Consider the following 24163-nt stretch of genomic DNA (forward strand, 5'->3'; position numbering starts at 1 on the left):
GAAAAAGAATATATATGTATAACTGAATCACTTTACTGTACACCTGAACCTAACACAATATTGTAAATCAACTATGCTCCAATTTAAAAATATATAAAATAAAATAAAATTTAAAAAATAAGATCCTGCTTTCAATTCTTTTGGGCATATACCCAGAAGTGGCACTGCTGGATCAGAGCTCTATTTTTAACATTCTGAAGAACCACTATGCTGTTTTTCCAAGAAGCTGCACCATTTTACTTTCCTACCAACAGTGCACAAGGGTTCCAATTTCTTCACATCCTTACCCACACTTGTTATTTTCTATTTTTTTAAATAGTAGCCATCCTAGTGGGTATGAGGTGGCCAAGGCCCTCAACTTCTACACCTTCTAGGTGGAAACTTCTAGGTAGGAAGGAAAGAGAGAAGAAAGAGCAGCAAAGTCCAGGAAAGTGGTTAATACTCTGACTTATACAACGGTAGATACATATGGTTTCAGAGACATAGACCATAATAATTGAGCAAATAAGCGGTAGTCTTCAACACAAGGCCATGAAATATCTGAGTGCTAAAAACCAGTCCATCTAAACACAGAAGAAGCAACTATTAAGAGAAAATAAGGAGCACATTGGATTTCTGCAACGAAGAGCTAACTTTCTTACCATCTGCTAACAGGTGTACACTGTTAAATGATATTTGTTGTCTAATAATGCAGATGGTTCTTTAATTTCTGAAAGCTTAATATGCTAATGTACTACACAAAAGAATATTCATGGTCTATCCAATCCTGGAGGGGTTGGTTCTAAAGTATAGAGAAATCAGTTCGTTTCATCCTAAACAAGGCAAGGTATATAGTAGCATCATCCTAAAGAAAGGTGACTTCTGGGTCAATGAAAACCGAGCCACCAAGATCACAGGGTACCAGCTACATCTGCTGAAAGGTCTACTCCAGGTTCAGTCACTTCCATCTCTCAGAATAATGGTGTGAAACCGTTCAGTCCTGCTTGCAAAGCCAGATATGGCTCTAAAGCATCGCGAGAAATAAGAAAAACAGTTTAGTCTTCCTGAGGATTTCATTTATTCCATTCTCTTACACTCATAATCTACTGTGTTCTTCAGTGACAACTCATTAGCAAGTTATGAGAGAGTATAAGCAATTAGTTTATACCAAATAGTATTTTTAAACATTTTTTTGCAAAGAATACTTGAACACTTCCATGATTTTATTTTGTACATTGCAAAAGTAGACAAGCACTACGTGCCCAATTCTGTAAGTCCTGCCACTTCGTTAGAAGCAGTGTTCACTTTTTTTAGTGAGTATAAAGCAGAGATTGTCCACGGAAAGAAGTGTTATTTACAGCTGCATGTTACCAGATGTCTTATCTCCTTTCCACATCCCTAAAAAGGTCCAGAATAAATGTCTTTCATGAATTAGATTTCAGAGTGAGGTGTCATTTCATAGCTTGTTAGCTTATTGTGTTTGAATTTTCATTACACATAAAAACAATAGCCACAATTAAGATTTATCAAGTGCTTACCACATACCAGTCATTGCACTAAACATTTTCTTTGTGGTATCTCATTGAAATCTCTCAGTAACTCTACAAGGGGTAACTACTATTGCCTCACTTATAGATGAGGAAGCTGAGTGAGAATTTAAGTGACTTGCCCCAGGTTAATCAGCTTGTAAGTGGCTAAGATAGGAAACCAGGTCGGACTCCAAAACTGCCTGAGTTTAACCATCATGCTATACCTCCTCCTCACATATAGTTAAATACATAAGCACATATATGTAACGAGGTGTGTTTGCTTGACTCCTTAACATCTGCAGGCTACACGCGGGCAAGCGGATCAGGTCTGTGGGATTCCCAGAACCCAGCACATAAGTCTGGTATTCAATAGATTGCCAATAAATTTTGCTGAAAGCATAAAAGTATATATTTATATAGAAATCACACATGTGGATATATATGTACCTATACTATCAATATGTCCACATATCCACATGAAAGAAGTCCCCGGAATAACCTGATATAAAAGATGACTGAACTGTTCTATTTTTCTCTTCTCAATAACATGTTTTTATTTCCAGATCCTTAGGGAAAGAACAAATGAGTCACACTATGGCATAGGAAAAGGCATGAAAGGTGAAGCTATAGAAGTGGAAGATGACACAACATTACTTCACAATTCATTAACAGGTTAAATGTTCAGTGCAAAAACTGACTTGCCGAATCAAGACTTTTAAAGAACAATTTAGTGGAAATAAGAGATTAGGAAGGTAAAAAGGACAAGAAACTGATTTTAAATCTCAAGATATAAAAAACCATAGGCATAATTCACTGCCTCTCCCTTGCTCTGGAAGAAGCCACTGTATGACACAGCAATTCACATCTCTTAAATTAACTTTCATATTTATAACACTTTCTGAAATTCCTGACTTAGTGTATGGAGTTTGTGGTAAGATACTATAAGGAAGTAAGTAGCCTTTCAAGTTTTGTATTTCAAGTAACATCTGGAGTCTGGTAAATATTGTATGAGTCTCAAGATCAGAAGACCTGGGATTTAATCCTGACTCTGCAAATCAAATTCCAAATCTGGGGCAAAGCGAGAACCTCTCTCCACTCCCTGAATTATCATAAGAAATGAGACTAAAACCACATGTCTCCTTTTCCACAATCAGGAATATTTTGCGGATATGAGAAATACAGAAGAGCCTCTGAGAAAGAGGGAGGGAGGGAGACAGAGACGACTCTGAGCTCTTCAAGGAGAAAAAACCCAAATATAAATGTAAAGTATACAGAACGTTGACTTGGATCCTCACAAAAGCACTGGGCAGCCCTGGGGTAAATTCAGGCTGTGGACAAGGGTCTGAGGCATACCTCTTCTTCTGCAACCCAAACATTTTACTGTAATAATCTAGAAAGCTAGAGTGCAGAAGGGCTTGGGGGACTGTCTCCAGGTTGACAGAGACCACACTTTTTCTTTCCAAACGGTGTGCAATGATTCCACCTCTGGTTTAGGAGTGCTGTGGTCAACGTGTTTACAACTATAGACTGTCGTATGTGAAAAATGGTAAAGAGAATTATTCTGTGTGCCAGAATATACACATACACTGACCTTTGCTGACTGTCAAGCATGATGAGACAGAGGCCTTAGCCGAAAATGTTAAGCATAAATTAGGGGCTGAGATACTTGGGGGAGTGTTGAGGGAGTCACTGCAACACCAAGAAAAACGATCTGTCCAGATCGAAGGCCTAGAGTAGGAAGGAGATGGGAAGGGAGGCCCACGGAGGTGGAAGCCAGGATGCCAAGCCTGATGCAGAGGCTCTGGCTCTGGATACAGCGCCTGCACTTCCGGCTGTCGATTCATTCTGCAAACCACACCAGGCAAGAACAGAAAAACCTTGCGCAACAGACCCATAATGGAGGCTTCTTCCATTTGGCAAGTACTCGCCTCTGTCCAGAAATGCTGCTCAGACTTGGCCTGTCAGCTGTGGACCCAAATAAATAAGGGACCCAAGTGACAGAGACTCTGCAATCCCCCACCCTCCCTTCCCCGTGGCCCCTTCCAGGTAAACAGAGGTGCAGAGAAGGAATAAACAACCTCTGAAAGGAAGCCAAAAACCTGGGCTTCAGTTCTGATTTCCTAAGTGTCAGTGGGGCTTCCTAGTATCATGGAAGAAAGGAACTGTAATTAGGGACTGTGAAACTCAAACTCTCTGTAGGCAAGGATGGTGTGACATTTATGTCTGCCCCTAGGACAAAGCAAGTGCTCAGTAAATGCTTATTAAATAAATGGAAGAAAAGAACATAATCTGGTGTAATAAACAAGAGGATGTGCTGAAGGGGAAAGGATTTTCAAAATGGAAATGTTCCAACTGCGGGGTGCTTGGCAAGTAATCAGCTCTCGTTTACGGAGTGCTTACCGTGCAGGTACAGTGCCATGTGCTTGAATCTCTTGTGAATTCTCAGAACCCAATGTCCTTAAATTTTATCGTTACTCCCACTTTATAGATGAGGAAACAAAATCAAAAGATGTCACCCCCTTCTCCCAAGGCCACCATGCCATCAGTGGCAAAACTAGGATGTAGAACGAGGTGTGAATCATTTTAAAACCTGTCCTCTTAACCATGTTCCTACCAGCTTCTTCATCCATCACTGCCTGTTTTCCAGGCCAGCATGAGACTCCAGGGCTGCTGTCCAGATTTACTGTACCCTAGGATTGTACTGTACCCTTGCTACATCCCCAGCAAAATTTACAGATGAAGCAGTAAGCCAGACAAGGGCAAGACGACTCACCTAAGGCCCCTTGACATGTTAAAGCTAAATCTCAGACAGAAACCCAGGCTGCTGACCTGTGCTTCCATCACGAGGCCACGGTTCTGTTATTCAGTGCAGCAGGAAGAACCCGACTGAGGACAGCAAATAACCACATTAGCAAACTCTTTGCTCTTTGCCTGTCACGTTTTTGTTATAACCCCAACCCATTATGCCGACCTTCTGTCATCCCAATCTTAGAGCATATGGCTCCCCCCTCCCAGGAGTGCTCTACACTGTGAAAAAGAGAGCTCAGAAAAGCCCTTTTACAGAGCATGCCAAACTAGGAAAGCAATTCACAAGTCACTCTCCAAAGCCCCTAGTTGGTTAGCTAACAGAAACTCTTGAAACAGCTCGACTGTGCCCATAAGGAGAAGAAAAATACACTGCGGCAAAACTAAAAGAAACACACACACACCCCTCTCACTGCTTTTACTTTTACTTTCACCGTGAGTATGGAAAAGGCAAGGCTTCAAGAAACTGAAAGCAGCAGGAAAATAAAGGAATGAACACCCTTTCTCTGCTTACCATGAATTCCTCACAAGGCCATGCCATGTCCTTCCTGTGTCTGGATGCCAAGGGCCTGGCACACAACTGCTGCCGTCCTTTCTAAGGGCACCTCCTCAGAGAAGGCTTCACGGCTCCAACCGGCAGAGAAAAGAGCTCAGGGAGGCCGCACCTCAACCACATCAGCAGCAAATCTCACCGCAGCACATCGTGATGTACCTGATCACTACCCACCCTCTCCCTGGACTACGCGCTCCCTAACAGCCGGCCCGTCTCATGCATCTTTGCATCCCCGAGAGCCGATACGGCCCCATGACACAGTATAAGTCCTCAGGAAATGCGGCCTGACCCCAGGGCTGACCTCTGCCTTGAGCCTCGTCCCATTCACGTGGTATCACTGACAAAACCACAGCCAAACTGGTTGATTGTAAGAAGCTGGAAGGGAAAACCAGTACCATAAATGACAGAGCTGATAGTCACAATGAGGTCTGTAAGCAGTCTCTGAAGGTTGAAACCCATTATAAAAAAATGGAATTTGACGGACAGAAAAGACAGGCTCCTCATTACATTTCAAAACACAGCTACATGGGGCTGCCCTGGTGGCGCAGTGGTTAAGAATCCGCCTGCCAATGCAGGGGACACAGGTTCAAGCCCTGGTCCGGGAAGATCCCACATGCCGGAGAGCAACTAAACCCGTGCGCCACAACTACTGAGCCTGCGCTCTAGAGCTCATGAGCCACAACTACTGAGTCTGTGCTGTAGAGCCCACATGCCACAACTACTGAAGCCCGCGTGCCTAGAGCCCGTGCTCCGCAACAAGAGAAGCCACCGCAGTGAGATGCCCGCGCACCGCAATGAAGAGTAGCCCCGCTCTCCACAACTAGAGAAAGCCCGTACGCAGCAATGAAGACCCAACACAGCCAAAAAAAAAAAAAGAATAAATAAAATAAATCAATTTTTTAAAAACCCAGCTACATAACATAAAGAGAAGATTCAAAGAAGTTTGAAAACTACTTTAAAAAATAAATGTATAAAACACAGCTGCATAAGAACAATATTTAGGGAGACCCAGCCTACAATCAATATGCTGGGGAAGAAAGGGAAGTCTTATTTGGCTACGACAAGCTGCTCCTCCTGTTGCTGCTGCTACTACTACACATAGTAGTGAGAGGACTCAGCAGTGGAGGACAGAACCGGTCACGTTGAAAACAGAAGCTGCCATGTATCGTATGCTTGCTATTTGCCAAACATTGTGCTAAGTGGCTACAAACCCTCTCTCAGTTCCTCACGACTCTATGAAGTAGGAATCTACATCCCCCTTTACGAAAGGAGCAAACCTGAGTCCCAGAGTAGTTAAGTGACTTGCCCAGGGTCACACACCTGGTAAACCACAGTGACAGTAATAAAGTCCAAACCTGGCTCTACTGAATTCCACTGGCTCAACCTTTAACTCCTACCACAATCTGAGACCTGATGACACACAAGGAGGAAAAAGGACAGCCACACTATTATTTGCATCTATCAGGGAACATCTAGAATGCTGTGTACATTTCCAGATGCCCATTTAGAAAATGGGACTTTTTAAACCACTCATATTATTCAGAGAAACGTAACCTGGGTTGCCCTGGATTGGAAACCAAGTTATTCAAGGTGCAGCTGAAGGAATGGGGATGTTTATCAAGAAAGAGAAAGACGAGGGGGCACAGGCTATGACTCTCTTCAGGTATCTGAAAAGCTTTCATACACAAGACAGAAGCTGTGTTCTGTATTCCACCAACTGCAGAAGGAGGACCAGTGAGCTGAAACTCCAGGGATGGAATATTTGGTTGTCCGTGGGAGAACATCAAACAATGAGAACATCTGATAACACAACTAGATGCCCCAGACCTTAGGGCATTCTTGGCCCCAGGAAGTTTGAAGCACGAGGCTGCAGGACCATAGCTGTCATGGGTACCAAAGAAAGGGTTCCTGCAGGGGTAGAAGCTGGAAGTTTTCACTTCCCTCCAAGATCCACTGATCCTCCAAACTAAGAGAGGAGGCCACAGTACATTTGGGTGTCCCACTCTATTTGAACAGGAAGTGTCCAGAGATGTAACATGAGATTGTGAAGGTAATATTATTGTGAATAGCATTTTTACCACCTTCCAAATAGCAACTGGAATTAGCATTTACTCTTTTCAAGCAAGAAGCATGTGTTTGGACAATGTGTTTGAAAATGTGTTCACAGGATCTAAATATCTGAGCCATATACATTCAAGCTTATTCCTTCTATTTTTCAACAGTTTTTTTTGTTATTGTTGTTGAATGATCAACCTTGCTCCAGAACCACGAAGAACAGTGGCAATGGATAAACATTAGCTTTTCCTCCAGAATGATTTTCATCTTCCACTAGGGAGAAGAAGATAAAATTCTTTTCATAAGCATAGCCTCTAGAGACTGATGATTTTTGACTGCCCTGCTTTCCCTTTGGGATTTATTAAATATAATTTACAACCACAGTAATTTATTAGCAAGTTTAAATCAACTTCCTTAACACTTTCATGCCTTTTTCATTTTGAATACCAGGTCACTTCTACATCAAACTGATTTATTCTAAACTGTCCTCATTGAAAATACGTGAATGAAGGGCTTACGGCAGATAAAAATCCTCAGTGAACTCCTCCTCCTAGCACATCCTGGGTATGCCTGCTCCACTGCTTAGGCTGCCGATGGGTGGGGCAATCTCAACTAAGGACGATGTGGTATTTACTGTTTCTTGCCCAGCTGAGACAAGGACAGGCTCACGCCATAGGCAGAGGAGGGCTAGGAGACAGGCTAAGCAGGGGTCTAACATTTTTTTTTTAAGTTTATTTATTTATTTTTATTTTTTTGTCTGCGTTGGGTCTTTGTTGCTGTGCACGGGCTTTTCTCTAGCTGCGGAGAGCGGGGTCTACTCTTCGTTGCGGTGCACGGGCTTCTCATTGGGTGGCTTCTCTTGTTGTGGAGCACGGGCTCTAGGTGCGCGGGCTTCAGTAGTTGTGGCTCACGGGCTCAGTAGTTATGGCTCACGGGTTCTAGAGCGCAGGCTCAGTAGTTGTGGCACACGGGCTTAGTTGCTCCGCAGCATGTGGGATCTTCCCGGACAGGGCTCGAACTCATGTCCCCTGCATCAGCAGGTGGATTCTTAACCACTGCACCACCAGGGAAGCCCCAGGGGTCTAACATTTTTGATGTACAAAATTCATTGATCCATGTAGTGGTGGGAGGCCAGAGGAGGGTTTATTGGGAAGAGGAACAACCAAATGTGGGGTTTAGGGCAGGGGTCCGCGACCCCTGGGGCACAGACCGATACCTGTCCGCGGCCTGTTAGGAACCAGGCCGCACGGCAGGAGGTGAGCGGCAGGCCAGCGAGCGAAGCTTCATCTTCGGCTCCCCATTGCTCGTGTCACCAACTGAAACATCCCTCACCCCCGCCCCCCCACCCCGTCCGTGGAAAAACTGTCTTCCACAAAACCGGTCCCTGGTGCCAAAAAGGATGGGGATCGCTGGTTTAGAGGACGGGCAAACCCAAGTCCAAGCCCCAAGTCCAGTCACCCAATGGCAAAAGCAGGACTGGCCATTAGGCACCTGCCAGCACCTCAGGTCAGAGGGTTGGCATGTGCCCTGTGAGATGGGCAAGGGCTCAGATGTGTGTCCTTCAAAACGAGCAGAGTGCAAACTGCAAACCACGGCTGGCACACAAGGAGGGCTTACAGCCTCCTCGTCAATTCCCAGCCACAACAATGCACACTTGCAAAACAGAACACACTTCCCCAAATGTCTAGAGCTATACAATCTAACTGAACAAGCTAACTCCACGTTGACAAAAACAAAACAAACAGAATCTCTGGCTAACAGAATTTGGCAAGCAGCAGGGATTCATTCAGAGGAGGAATACTTTTTAGAAAACTTTATTCCCATTGGACTTTAATGGGCCGTGAAGTGAGATTTTCATTGTAAGGATGACTATGGTAACAAAAGATAAGGATAGGAGGAATATTAGGCATTCATTATTTATAAACATCATTTTCTCCCCCTCTGCTTCCAAAGGCCAACACTCCTCATTAATTCTGCTGAACAGAAGCATACAATATCCCAATCAGGTACCCAAAAATAATTTAAACAAAAAGAGTAAACCACCACCACAATAGTACTTTTGGGGTATAAAGTATTTTTACATACAACATTATCAAATCTAACCTCCCAACAATTTCATGAGATAGGTATAGTTATTCCCAGTTTGTAGATAAGGAAACTTAAGATATATTCTAAGTTTAGAGAGATTCCTTTACTATTAAGTGGCAGAGCTATAATCCAAGTTACTGTGACTAATTCTAAGACTAGAATTCTTTCCCTTAGGAAAAAAAAGCTGCCTGAATGAAACTGTGTACCTCTAAGAGTGGGAAAGATATTATAGATGACTCCATCCTTTCACATCATCAGCGACCAAGTCAGCATGATACCAGGGTAGTGCGAGTGGGGATGCAGGATGCTATATAAGCTCTACATAGTCTTTTATTGAAAGCACCACACACTGCCACAGATTAATAAGGGTCTCCGGGTTAGGTAAGTGAAAAGGAAAAAACCCACAAATCATCTTTTATTATTATAATTATTGGGTGAAAAAAAACAGTAGTATCAACAGCCACACTCTGGATTGTATCTGTGTGGGAAGAGGTGATGCCACCCTAAGTAGTTCCAGAAAACACACACACACATGCATGCACACTCCCAAGAACCTTCTACCAGGTAAGACCAAACTGACCCTCACTCCGTATGGCCAAATAGCTCAGTCTCTCCTAGGACTGTGTGTACAAAGCACACAAGGTGTTCCCACCACCTGCTTTTGCCATAAATGACTACCCAATAAAATAAACACTAATGATTAACATTTGCTCCCTGGAAGTCACTGAACAAGAAAAAGATAATCCCCGAATAGCCTCTGCATACAGAGCACTGACTTTTCCTAAGCTCTCCAAAGAAGATTTAAAATGATTTGCCATTATGATTTAGTCTTGGAACTAAAATATACACATGACACGGAAGAGGTCAGTTCCTGGGTTGAAATGTTTACTAATCACATGGGTATTTTGGTCCAAAGCTTTTCCTGAAAATATCTGTTTTTAACTAGCCTTTACTTTTGAAACACCTGGAGTATGAAGAGTAACCAAACTCTCTTGATTCTAGGTATCTGGAATTGGCTTTATTATAGGACCAGTTATTATGTACCAGGTTCTCTGCTAGGCACTGGTAATACACAGGCCATCAGGGAAGGAAGGCAAATAAATTAAGACCTCAAAGAGGGGACTTGCCTGGTGGCGCACTGGTTAAAAATACGCCTGCCAACGCAGGCGACACGGGTTCGAACCCTGGTCCGGGAAGATCCCACATGCTGTGGAGCAACTAAGCCCGTGCGCCACAACTACTGAGGCTGTGCTCTAGAGCCCGCGAGCCATAACTACTGAGCCTGTGTGCCACAACTACTGAAGCCCGCACACCTAGCGCCCGTGCTCCGCAACAAGAGAAGCCACCACAATGAGAAGCCCACGCACCGCAACAAAGAGTAGCCCCCACTCCCCGCAACTAGAGAAAGCCCACACGCAACAACGAAGACCCAACGCAGCCAAAATTAATTAATTAATTAAAAAAAGAAAAAAGACCTCAAAGACAATTGGGAGTTTAAACAGATCAGATGAGAACTATCAGGGCTGTGAGGAACTGCAGGGCTCAAATCCCAGAGAGAAGGGAAGCCCAGAGAGACGAGCCTATTTTCCCAGAGGTCTATTGATTCCAATGGCAGCAGCTATAATGCTGAGAAGCTGAAAAGAACTTTGCATAGACTTATAGGCCAAGGAAGAAAAACCTGGAGCTCAGCGCCCTACAAGGAAGAAAAGTCATGGAAAACCCCTAGACTGTTCGTTGGTACCCTGAAGAACTATACCCAACTAGCCCTCACAGGGACTGAAGCTCAGCTTCAAATCATCTCAATTCCTGATTGGAATAAGCTAATACGAAATAGAAGTTTCCAGAAGCAAAGGTAAGTCCACTCTAGAGAAAGATCCCACTATCCAGATCTCAAATAATCACCACAGTTTTTCTTAAACAACGTCTGGTACTCAATCAAAAATAGCAAGGCATGTGAGAAAACAAGATGTGACCAAAATTCAAGAACAACAGACAACAGAAGCAGATCAACAGAGTGGCCAGATATGAGAGTTGTCAGATACAGACTTTAATATATGATGACTAAATGCAAACTAGTATATCTCGAATGGATAAACAAGGTCCTACTGTATAGCACAGGGAACTATATTCAATATACTGTGATAAACCATAACGGAAATGAATATGAAAAAGAATGTGTATATTTATGTGTAACTGAATCACTCTGCTGTACAAAAGAAGTTAACACAACACTGTAAATCAACTGTACTTCAACAAAATAAATTTTAATATACATATACGATGACTAAAAAACCACAGTGAGATAACACTATACACTGACCAGAATAGCTTAAATTAAAAATACTGACAAATATCAAGTGTTGACTAGTTTTTGTTCTTGTTCTTTAGCTAAAAGAAATATAGTAAATACAATATACTGTCAATATACGTTAAATCAAAATGGTCGATATCATAGGTATCTGTTATGCTATTTTCTGTACTTGTCCGAATTTTTGTAACATTTCATAATTAAATGTTGAAAGAAGAAGAAAAAGCTGTGGCCATTGAGAGATCAGCAAGGGCTAAATTATTTTAGCCTTCAGAAGTCATGCTCAAGAGTTTGTACTTTATTTTAAACAGAGGAGTGACAGCATTAAGCGTGTCCTCTATAAAGATCATTACAGCTGCAGTAGAGCAGAAGGAGTGACGGCAGGGAGCCCAGCTGGGAAGCTGATGCAGTAATGCAGATGAGAGACAGGCAGTGGCTCTACAAATGAAGGAGAGCTGTGAAGATTTGAATGAAAGAGTCTGAGTTTGCAAGGGAGTTGGGATTTAGTTCTCAAAACTGTTGAATTTTATCCCAGTCAAACAAGGAAGCAAATGAGGACTCTGTGACAGAGAGAAACCTACAAGGAGAATGGTTTATAGACCAAAGACAACATCTGAGATAGAGCCCGGGACTGGGGAAAACAAGAAAAATATGGATTTTTCTGTAAATCCTTAGAAGAAACACAAGCAATTATAAAACTGAAACCAGTAAGCACTCAGCTCAACAACAGATGGTCAGAGAGATACATTCACAACTTGCCAGCATTTTGAAGCCTCGTGCACCCCCTTTCAAACATGCAGTTGCTTTAATCTGAGGGGGAAAAGAATTCTATTTCTGATTCTGACAGCAAACGCCAAGTCACATCTTGCCAGTAGAGAATGGCGTCTCCCAACCACAAACCCACTGAGAACTTCACAACCTTATTCTCATTTTGGAGAGATGGGTTGTCTTTGACCACTACTTCCACCAGCCCTGCCAGAAAGTACAAGGAAAACAAGGAGGAAATGACAGTTTCCGAAAAACTCAGCTTTTTCATCCGCCCCCAAGAAAGTAGATTTCTGTCTCTAGATTATTCATGAGCAATCCACGTGTTATTCTGTGAAGAAAAATCAAGCATATCAAACAAATTTATCCCCGTATTCTGAAAAATGGCCCGAGGCACAGCGTCTGACAATTTCTTCAATTACTCTGAGCTGTTCAACACTCTACTGAGAAGAGATCAAAGAATTAATTTTCTTTATCACTACCTTTTATGCCTTTTCAAGAGGTTAAGGTTTAAAATTAAACATATTAAGTTCCCAGTCTAGCTAGTTTGGGTATAAATATACATTCTTGGATCTGACTTATGAATGTCTAGTTTGCTAGAGATAGGATTTTTAAATGGTATTTTCCCCCCAATCTGTTTACACAAGCAATATTCGGTCATGTTCTTTTTAAAGGAAGTACTTCCCACCCACGTGCCCCGTTTTTGTAGCGTCTCAATTTTTGTATATTCTGCCGGGAGAGCTTGGCTTTAGAGGCAGGGTAGTCCACTAACTGCAGTCAACATTCCTCCCATGCCAGAAAAGGTAAAACTTAAACATGGTTGTCTCAATTCCCAACGTTTATGATGCACTGAACTGCCATACTGGGGAGTTCAGCAAATAATCATGAAATGACTCAACTTCCTGATTCAACATTCACCCAGAAAACATCCTTTCTCATTTTCTCCAAACAATGCTCTTCAATCAAAATTTCAACCAATGAAAACTCAGGCAATTAGCTGGATGATAAATACCATCTACCAGATCTCACTAGTTATTAATAAACATTAATGCATCTTGCATACTTATTTATATATCTCACTTTGATCACATTTATGAGGCTGAAATAATTTCTAAAGTTATAGACAGATTCCCTCAAATCATTAACACCATCACAATCCAGCAGCATATAAAATGTCCATAGACATGTCTACACAATGCTTTAAGGTTGAAATGAGAGACAAGTGCTTAATATCCCTCTGAGGAAATTCCAAGATTAACGTCAATAGAAAATAAATACCCGAAACACATGAAATCGCTGCCACAGCCTGCCCAGGGGGTGGATGTAACCTTTTCACAGTACATACTCTGAGACTCATACTCACTGGGTTAATAATCGTTTCTTCAACAGAATGGTGAATGGTCCACCAGTCTGAAGTCCACTCCCAGGCATTCCCTACTATATTGTATAAGCCGTAACCATTGGGAGGAAAGGCGTCAACCTAAAAATTAAAAAAAGGGGGAAATGTTGTCAAAGTACTCATCTTGTCTAGAAAACCTCTTTGGTACAAACATGTAAAAAGAACTTTTACTTTAAAGTATGAATATTGATTCTCATTCCAACAGTGAAAATACAATCTGGCCAATGTAGAAACAAAGAAAGATATTCTCCAGCTTTGAGCTCTCAAAGGGAGTTTAGAAACCTAAGAAGAGTACACATTACATGGTAGGACAGTCAATGAAATTATTCCTAATAGAGAGACTAGTACTGGTCATAAGTCAAATCTGTATCTGACTGGAGAGTGAGGGGTAAACCATCTTCAGACCTTCAAAAGCATAACAGAAACACCATATTAGACCCAGTACCAGTCTTGTCATCTGGTACATACCAGTACAGCTGAGCTCTGCTGGCCATGATGTCTTTTTAGCACTGAGAGACCTCAAGCCAATTCTATCCTCTCCACCAGCCCCTTCCAACTCACCAGCTTATCTTTACGCCTCATTCGTTATCATCGCAACACTGAGGGGACTTGTTTTTATAAAGAAAATGTGAATTCATTACCGAGCGTATTTGTAATACATAGAGGGTTTGCAATCTCTGGCACGTGGAAGTATGAGGTAAGCTGCACAGGCTCTTCAGCAAGTAGTTTGATCACATTTCAAAGGCAGACCAGACAGTCTGCCACATAATACTGTCACAGACATGGTACCAAAGTGCAACACTTGTGTAAGAAGGAAGGTGGGGAGGAGGAGAGAAAAATCTTTGACTGAATAGTAAATATGTACAGAACAGTTATGCTATTTTAGGGACGCAAAATTTTTCCTAACATATTGTAATAGAAATTCTCATACATGAAGAAAACTTTTATTTTTTAAATGAAAAAAATAGTTATCTTTGGGGTTCTTTTTTTAAAAATATTTTTTTAAATCCATGTTTTTTTCCCAATTAATGAGGTAGAACTAAAAGGAATACCATTCACTTCTACTTGGCTTCAGAAGGTTTTAGATTGACACATAAATATGGAAGCATGTAATACTTGGGCAATTCAGAGCACTTCAAAGTTATGAAGCTACTCCGAAAAAAAAACTTAATCCAGGCGAGGTGGAAAGCTGAAAATGTTTACCACTCTGCTTCCTTACTCAGCATTCATTATGGAAACAGTGGTACCTATTCATTGCTTCATTCAGTAATTCCATGCGTGTCGAATGAAAGCCGGAAGGGTTTGATGACATAGACATGAATGAGCTTTAATGAGGGAGAAAGGAGGAGGATACCAAAAATTAAAAATCCAATCCTGAAAGGCAGGGTGGGATGAGTAAGGTAAGATAATGAAAGAAAAGGTGCAGGAACTCCCAAGAGGGAGAGATTTCGGGCTGAAGGTGAACCCTCCTCAACAAAGGGAGAAGTGCCTTGTGGGAATTGAGGTCAGAGTTCAAAAGACAGAGAGACAATAAAGGAGGAAAGGCCAGAGGATACACTGTCCTTTCAAGAATTTGGAGATGATCAGGAACAGCAAGACAGACTAACAGCTGGAAAGAGAAGAGAAGGAAGGAAAAGGAGAAAATAAGTTGTTTCAGGGAAAGAAGGGAAGGAGCAAGGGACGCGAGAGCAAGTGAGATGGAACGAACGTTCTGGAAGAAGGAATCATTTCTCAGGCTCAGAGAGCAGACGAGTGGAGGGGCTCTCAGGTCAGTCAGCCTGAGGTCCTCTTTATGTGCCAACACGCAGCAACCACTGGGCAAGCAAGTTAGCCTATCTGGAGCGGTTAAACCATAACATGAGGAAATAAGAGCATCTACTCAAAGGTTTGAAGGGTTTTCCCTCTTTAAACAATATGACGTTTAAGTGAGGTAAAACCAGGAGGTCACCACCCCCAAAATTACCACATGAGAGTATAAAAATTTTAAACGCTCATGGTTAAATTAATCACACCAACCAAAGCTTCCTTCCAGAAAGCTCAGAAAAAGACAAATGTACATGAGAAATACTTCAAACGTGTTTATTTTCAGGTGAATGAGCTGATAGGCATGAAAACCAAAACACTAACAACTGTACAACAGAGGCCTAACCAAATGCAAATCCAATTCTTCAAATTCACTGTGGTCAGAATAGTCTGCTCAGTTTACAACCAGAGTGAAAATAATAAAATACATAAAATAGCAGGGGAGGGAGCTATTTCACTGTAGTCCATCCTATCATTAAAGTTCAATTCCTGCTCTCAACTGACCAGGGCCTGTGGACACAACAAGGCAGCTAAGGAGGACTTGAGATAATTCTCTGGGTAAACAGTCCCAATTTAAAGGTATAGATCTTGTCAAGTCTCATTCCAAACACAGGTGGAAGTGGCCTCTGTATAACTTGCTGCTTTTTTTCTCCGCAGGTCCTGTTTCTCAAATTGATTATTTGCGGGCTCCTGGTAACTGTTCTAATTTTGTCTTAGGAACTTCTATGGCAACTTCTTCAAGTAAGTTCTGTTGAATATACTCCAAACAGACATCTGTTGAACCCACAGTTAAATGTTCCAACTTGAAATATCTGTAAAGTATCCTTATTTTATACGGAAACTGGTGTTTTCTGAAAAGGTGCACTGACTTGAGAATAAATGACTATTTTCCTTGGAGGCTCATGTGCTTAAATAATGACAAGAAATTCTGTAGCCATTAAGTGCTGTAAAATATTCATAACTGTCCAATACAGCTTCTCATGGCCTTTTATGAAAACTGGCAGGCGCTAATATAATTTGTGTGGTCCATCAGAAGCCCATGCCATAGGCTTCAAGGCTAAGGGCAGTGGCCCTACTTCACACAGACTCCCATTGAAGAGGGACATCCTGGCTGCCGAGGCCCTTCTCAAACCACGTGATGGCCACTGTCCTGCTTCTGCACCAACTATCATCTTTCCTGGGGTGTCATGAGCAACCTCATCCAGCACCTTATTCTGTTCATCCTGCAGCAGTGTTCTGCCGACAAAAGGTGGCCCATGAGATACTGGCTGGGCTTCTTACCCAGGAAATGGTTGAGAACAGGTTGAGATAGTTTAGACCCCAAGGTCTCTAATCACTCATTTTACTGACTAAAACTATGCACCCACGAGAGCACAAGTGATCTTGAAGGAAACTTGAGAAGAATCAACTTCTAGATGGCCTGATTAGCCTTTTGCCTGTTGAATAATACATCCAGTTCCCATTGGTTTGTGTCGGTACCTTTATCATATACCTAACTCATATATATAGAATTTTAGAAGCACACACATATGCACCTATGTGCCTATTTAAGGGCAACATATTCTCATGCAACTTTTTTTTTTACATTAACTCTGCAAAAAAAAAAAAAAAAAAAAAACCATATTGCTTTAACCATATGGCTCAAAATATTTTTAAAGTTCTCATAGGTCAAGTGTCTCCTAACCCTTCATCTTTTCCAGTGTCTCAGTCTTTCTCACTTGTTTATTATTTCAGTTGAAATTCTGGAATCATTTGGTCATGTTCCAAATAACATATCTGTGCTACATTCATAAATAAATTTTGGAAGAATCATATTTGTGTGAAACAAAAATACAAATATTTTAAAAATGACAACTGTTTGAAAGATTGTTGAAAGAAAATTATTCTCTATAACAACAAACCCAGTAAGGTGCTACTTCCTCGCCACAAGACATCTTTCCTGACTGTGTTAAGAGAAAACGACACCTATCCTTTTCAAACTCTTCCAAAATATAGCAGAGGGAGGAACATTCCCAAATTCATTCTATGAGGCCACCAGCACCCTGATACCAACATCAGACAAAGATGTCACAAAGAAAGAAAACTACAGGCCAGTATCACTGATGAACACAGATGCAAAAATCCTCAACAAAATACTAGCAAACAGAATCCAACAGCACATTAAAAGGATCATACACGATGATCAAGTGGGGTTTATCCCAGGAATGCAAGGATTCTTCAATATATGCAAATCAATCAATGTGATAAACCATATTAACGAACTGAAGGATAAAAACCATACGATCATCTCAATAGATGCAGAAAAAGCTTTCGAAAAAATTCAACACTGATTTATGATAAAAACCCTCCACAAAGTAGGCACAGAGAGAACTTTCTTCAACATAATAAAGGCCATATATGACAAACCCACAGCCATCATCGTTCTCAATGATGAAAAACTGAAACCATTTCCACTAAGATCAGGAACAAGACAAGGTTGCCCACTCTCACCACTATTATTCAACATAGTTTTGGAAGTTTTAGCCACAGCAATCAGAGAAGAAAAAGAAAGAAAAGGAGTCCAAATTGGAAAAGAAGTAAAGCTGTCACTGCTTGCAGATGACATGATACTATACATAAAGAATCCTAAAGACACTACCAGAAAACTACTCAAGCTAATCAATGAATTTGGTAAAGTAGCAGGATACAAAATTAATGCACAGAACTCTCTTGCATTTCTATACACTAATGACGAAAAATCCGAAAGTGAAATTAAGAAAACACTCCCATTTACCACTGCAACAAAAAGAATAAAATACCTAGGAATACGGGCTTCCCTGGTGGCGCAGTGGTTGGGAGTCCGCCTGCCGATGCAGGGGACATGGGTTCGTGCCCCGGTACGGGAAGATCCCACGTGCCGCAGGCTGGCTGGGTCCCTGAGCCATGGCTGCTGGGCCTGCGCGTCTGGAGCCTGTGCTCCACAATGGGAGAGGCCACGACAGTGAGAGGCCCGCGTACTGCAAAAAAAAAAAAACCTAGGAATAAACCTACCTAAGTAGACAAAAGACCTGTATGCAGAAAACTATAAGACACTGATGAAAGAAATTAAAGATGACACAAACAGATGAAGAGATATACCATGTCTTTGGATTGGAAGAATCAACATTGTGAAAAGGACTATACTACCCAAAGCAATCTAGAGATTCAATGCAATCCCTATCAAACTACCAATGGCATTTTTCACAGAACTAGAACAAAAAATTTCACAATTTGTATGGAAACACAGAAGACACTGAATAGCCAAAGCAATCTTGAGAAAGAAAAATAGAGCTGGAGGAATCGGGCTCCTGGACTTCAGACTATACTACAAAGCTACAGTAATCAAGACAGTATGGTACTGGCACAAAAACAGAAAGTTAGATCAATGGAACAGGATAGAAAGCCCACAGATACACCCATGCACATATGGTCATCTTATTTTTGATAAAGGAGGTAAGAATATACAATGGAGAAAAGACAGCCTCTTCAATAAGTGGTGCTGGGAAAACTGGACAGGTACATGTAAAAGTATGAGATTAGATCACTCCCTAACACCATACACAAAAATAAACTCAAAATGGAATAACGACCTAAATGTAAGGCCAGAAACTATCAAACTCTTAGAGCAAAACAAAGGCAGAACACTCTATGATATAAATCACAGCAAGATCCTTTTTGACCCACCTCCTAGAGAAATGGAAACAAAAACAAAATAAACAAATGGGACCTAATGAAACTTAAAAGCTTTTGCAAAAGAAAACATAAACAAGAAGAAAAGGCAACCCTCAGAGTGGGAGAAAATATTTGCAAATGAAGCAACTGACAAAGGATTAATCTCCAAAATTTACAAGCAGCTCATGTAGCTCAATAACAAAAAAACAAACAACCCAATCCAAAAATGGGCCGAAGACCTAAACAGACATTTCTCCAAAGAAGATATACAGACTGCCAACAAACACATGAAAGAATGCTGAACATCCCTAATCATTAGCAAAATGCAAATCAAAACTACAATGAGATATCTCACATCAGTCAGAATGGCCATCATCAAAAAATCTACAAACAGGCAGATGAGGGGAAGATGGCGGAAGAGTAAGAGGCGGAGATCACCTTCCTCCCCACAGATACACCAGAAATACATCTACACGTGAAACAACTCCTACAGAACACCTACTGAAGGATAGCAGAAGACCTCAGACCTCCCAAAAGGCAAGAAAGTCCCCACGTACCTGGGTAGGGAAAAAGAATAAACAGAGATAAAAGGATAGGGACGGGACCTACACCAGTGGGAGGGAGACGTGAAAGAGGAAAGCTTTCCACACACTAGGAAGCCCCTTCGCGGGTGGAGACTGCGGGTGGCAGAGGGGGAAAGCTTCGGAGCCACGGAAGGGAGCACAGCAACAGGGGTGCCGAGGGCAAAGCGGAGAGATTCCCAAACAGAGGATCGGTGCCGACCAGCACTCACCAGCCCGAGAGGCTTGTCTGCTCACCCGCCGGGGCGGGTGGGCCTGGGAGCTGAGGCTCGGGCTTCGGTCGGAGCGCAGGGAGAGGACAGGGGTTGGCGGCGTGAACACAGCCTGCAGGGGTTAGTGCACCACGGCTAGCCGGGAGGGAGCCCGGAGAAAAGTCTGGACCTGCCGAAGAGGCAAGAGACTTTTTCTTCCCTCTTTGTTTCCTGGTGCGCGAGGAGAGGGGATTAAGATCGCTGCTTAAAGGAGCTCCAGAGACGGGCGCGAGCCGCGGCTAAAAGCACGGACCCCAGAGACGGGCATGAGATGCTAAGGCTGCTGCTGCCGCCACCAAGAAGCCTGTGTGCGAGCACAGGTCACTCTCCACACACCCCTTCTGGGGAGCCTGTGCAGCCCGCCACTGCCAGGGTCCTGGGATCCAGGGACAACTTCCCCGGGAGAACGCACAGCGCGCCTCAGGCTGGTGCAACGTCACACCAGCCTCTGCCCCTGCGGGCTTGCCCCGGACTCCGTACCCCTCTCTTCCCCCCGGCCTGAGTGAGCCAGAGTCCCCGCAGCAGCTGCTCTTTTAACCCCATCCTGTCTGAGCGAAGAACTGACGCCCTCCGGTGACCTACAGGCAGAGGCGGGGCCAAATCCAAAGCTGAGCCACGGGTGCTGTGAGAACAAAGAAAAGAAAGGGAAATCTCTCCCAGCAGCCTCAGAAGCAGTGGATTAAAACTCCACAATCAACTTGATGTACCTGCATCTGTGGAATACATGAATAGACTACAAATCATCCCAAATTGAGGAGGTGGACTTTGAGAGCAAGATTTATTACTTTTTCCCCTTTTCCTCTTTTTGTGAGTGTGTATGTATAGCTTCTGTGTGAGATTTTGTCTGTATAGCTTTGCTTCCACCATTTATCCTAGGGTTCTATCCGTCCATTTTTTTTTTCTTTTTAATAAAAATTTTTTTCTTAACAATTATTTTTTATTTTAATAACTTTATTTAATCTTACTTTATTTTAATTTATCTTCTTTCTCTCCTTCCTTCCCTCCTTCCTTCCTCCCTCCCTCCCTCCCTCCTTTCTTCCTTCCTTCCTTCCTTTCTTTCTTTCTTTCTTTCTTTCTGCCTTTCATTCTTTCTACTTTTTGTCCCTTTTATTCTGAGCCGTGTGGATGAAAGGCTCTTGGTGCTGCAGCCAGGAGTCAGTGCTGTGCATCTGAGGTGGGAGAGCCAACTTCAGGACAGTGGTCCACAAGAGACCTCCCAGCTCCACATAATATCAAACAGCAAAAATCTCCCAGAGATCTCCATCTCTACACCAGCACCCAGCTTCACTCAACAACCAGCAAGCTACAGTGCTGGACACCCTATGCCAAACAACTAGCAAGGCAGGAACACAACCCCACCCATTAGCAGAGAGGCTGCCTAAAATGATACTAAGTCCACAGACACCCCAAAACACACCACCAGACGTGGACCTGCCCACCAGAAAGACAAGATCCAGCCTCAACCACCAGAACGCAGGCACTAGTCCCCTCCACCAGGAAGCTTACACAACCCACTGAACCAGCTTTAGCCACTGGGGACAGACACCAAAAACAACGGGAACTACGAACCTGCAGCCTGCAAAAAGGAGACCCCAAGACCCCAAAACAGTAAGATAAGCAAAAGGAGAAGATAGAAAAACTCACAGCAGATGAAGGAGCAAGATAAAAACCCACCAGAGCTAACAAATGAAGAGGAAATAGGCAGTCTACCTGAAAAAGAATTCAGAATAATTATAGTCAAGATGATCCAAAGTCTTGGAAATAGAATAGACTAAGTGCAAGAAACATTTAACAAGGACCTAGAAGAACTAAACATGAAACAAGGAATGATGAACAACACAATAAGTGAAATTAAAAATACTCTAGATGGGATCAATAGCAGAATAACTGAGGCAGAAGAACGGATAAGTGACCTGGAAGATAAAATAGTGGAAATAACTACTGCAGAGCAGAATAAAGAAAAAAGAATGAAAAGAACTGAGGACAGTCTCAGAGACCTCTGGGACAACATTAAACGCACCAATATTCGAATTATAGGGGTTCCAGAAGAAGAGAAAAAGAAAGGAACTCAGAAAATATTTGAAGAGATTATAGTTGAAAACTTCCCTAATATGGGAAAGGAAATAGTTAATCAAGTCCAGGAAGCACAGAGAGTCCCATACAGGATAAATCCAAGGAGAAATACGCCAAGACACATATTAATCAAACTGTCAAAAATTAAATACAAAGAAAACATATTAAAAGCAGCAGGGAAAAACAACAAATAACACACAAGGGAATCCCCATAAGGTTAACAGCTGATCTTTCAGCACAAACTCTGCAAGCCAGAAGGGACTGGCAGAACTAATATAAAGTGATGAAGGAGAAATACCTGAAACCAAGATTACTCTATCCAGGAAGGATCTCATTCAGATTTGATGGAGAAATTAAAACCTTTACAGACAAGCAAAAGGAGAGAGAGTTCAGCACCACCAAACCTGCTTTACAACAAATGCTAAAGGAACTTCTCTAGGCAAGAAACACAAGAGAAGGAAAAGACCTACAATAACGAACCCAAAACAATTAAGAAAATGGGAATAGGACCATACATACCGATAATTCCCTTAAATGTAAATGGACTAAATGCTCCCACCAAAAGACACAGACTGCCTGAATGGATACAAAAACAAGACCAATATATATGCTGTCTACAGGAGAACCACTTCAAACCTAGAGACACATACAGACTGAAAGTAAGGGGATGGAAAAAGATATTCCATGCAAATGGGAATCAAAAGAAAGCTGGAGTAGCAATTCTCATATCAGACAAAATAGACTTTAAAATAAAGACTATCAGAAGAGACAAAGAAGGACACTACGTAATGATCAAGGGATCGATCCAAGAAGAAGATATAACAATTGTAAATATTTATGCACCCAACATAGGAGCACCTCAGTACATAAGGCAAATACTAACAGCCATAAAAGGGGAAATGGACAGTAACACATTCATAGTTGGGGACTTTAACACCCCACTTTCACCAATGGACAGATCATCCAAATGAAAATAAATAAGGAAACACAAGCTTTAAATGATACACTAAACAAGATGGACTTAATTGATATTTAAGGATATTCCATCCAAAAACAACAGAATACACATTTTTCTCAAGTGCTCATGCAACATTCTCCAGGATAGATCATATCTTGGGTCACAAATTAAGCCTTGGTAAATTTAAGAAAACTGAAATTGTATCAAGTATCTTTTCCGACCACAATGCTCTGAGACGAGATATCAATTACAGGAAAAGATCTGTAAAAAATACAAACACATGGAGGCTAAACAATACACTACTTAATAACGAAGTGATCACTGAAGAAATCAAAGAGGAAATCAAAAAATACATAGAAACAAATGACAATGGAGACACGATGACCCAAAACCTATGGGATGCAGCAAAAGCAGTTCTAAGAGGGAAGTTTATAGCAATACAATCCTACCATAAGAAACAGGAAACATCTCGAATAAACAACCTAACCTTGCACCTAAAGCAATTAGAGAAAGAAGAACAAAAAAACCCCAAAGTTAGCAGAAGGAAAGAAATCATAAAAATCAGATAAGAAATAAATGAAAAAGAAATGAAGGAAACGATAGCAAAGATCAATAAAACTAAAAGCTGGTTCTTTGAGAAGATAAACAAAATTGATAAATCATTAGCCAGATTCATCAAGAAAAAAAGGGAGAAGACTCAAATCAATAGAATTAGAAATGAAAAAGAGGAAGTAACAAGTGACACTGCAGAAATACAAAAAGATCACGAGAGATTACTACAAGCAACTCTATGCCAATAAAATGGACAACCTGGAAGAAATGGACAAATTCTTAGAAATGCACAACCTGCCAAGACTGAATCAGGAAGAAATAGAAAATATGAACAGACCAATCACAAGCACTGAAATTGAAACTGTGATTAAAAATCTTCCAACAAACAAAAGCCCAGGACCAAATGGCTTCACAGGCGAATTCTATCAAACATTTAGAGAAGAGCTAACACCTATCCTTCTCAAATTCTTTCAAAATATAGCAGAGGGAGGAACACTCCCAAACTCATTCTACGAGGCCACCATCACCCTGATACCAAAACCAGACAAGGATGTCACAAAGAAAGAAAACTACAGGCCAATATCACTGATAACATAGATGTAAAAATCCTCAATAAAATACTAGCAAACAGAATCAAACAGCACATTAAAAGGATCACACACCATGATCAAGTGGGGTTTATTCCAGGAATGCAAGGATTCTTCAATATACGCAAATCAATCAACGTGATACACCATATTCACAAATTGAAGGAGAAAAACCACATGATCATCT

The 24163-nt window shown here is 41.7% G+C and overlaps 1 protein-coding gene across 1 annotated transcript in view; it reads right to left on the minus strand.

The window, feature by feature from the left end:
- Nucleotides 1–24163, minus strand: part of SUMF1 (sulfatase modifying factor 1) — a 112855-nt gene that overhangs the window by 26569 nt on the left and 62123 nt on the right. Inside the window, exon 7 of the mRNA XM_029242995.1 lies at nt 13446–13562. Coding sequence (XP_029098828.1) covers nt 13446–13562 — 117 coding nt within the window. The remainder of the gene's footprint in view (nt 1–13445; nt 13563–24163) is intronic.

The sequence above is a fragment of the Monodon monoceros genome, unplaced genomic scaffold (genome assembly GCF_005190385.1).
Source record: "Monodon monoceros isolate NGI ecotype Baffin Bay Population unplaced genomic scaffold, NGI_Narwhal_1 Super_Scaffold_3, whole genome shotgun sequence".
In the NCBI taxonomy this organism is placed as follows: Eukaryota; Metazoa; Chordata; class Mammalia; order Artiodactyla; family Monodontidae; genus Monodon; species Monodon monoceros.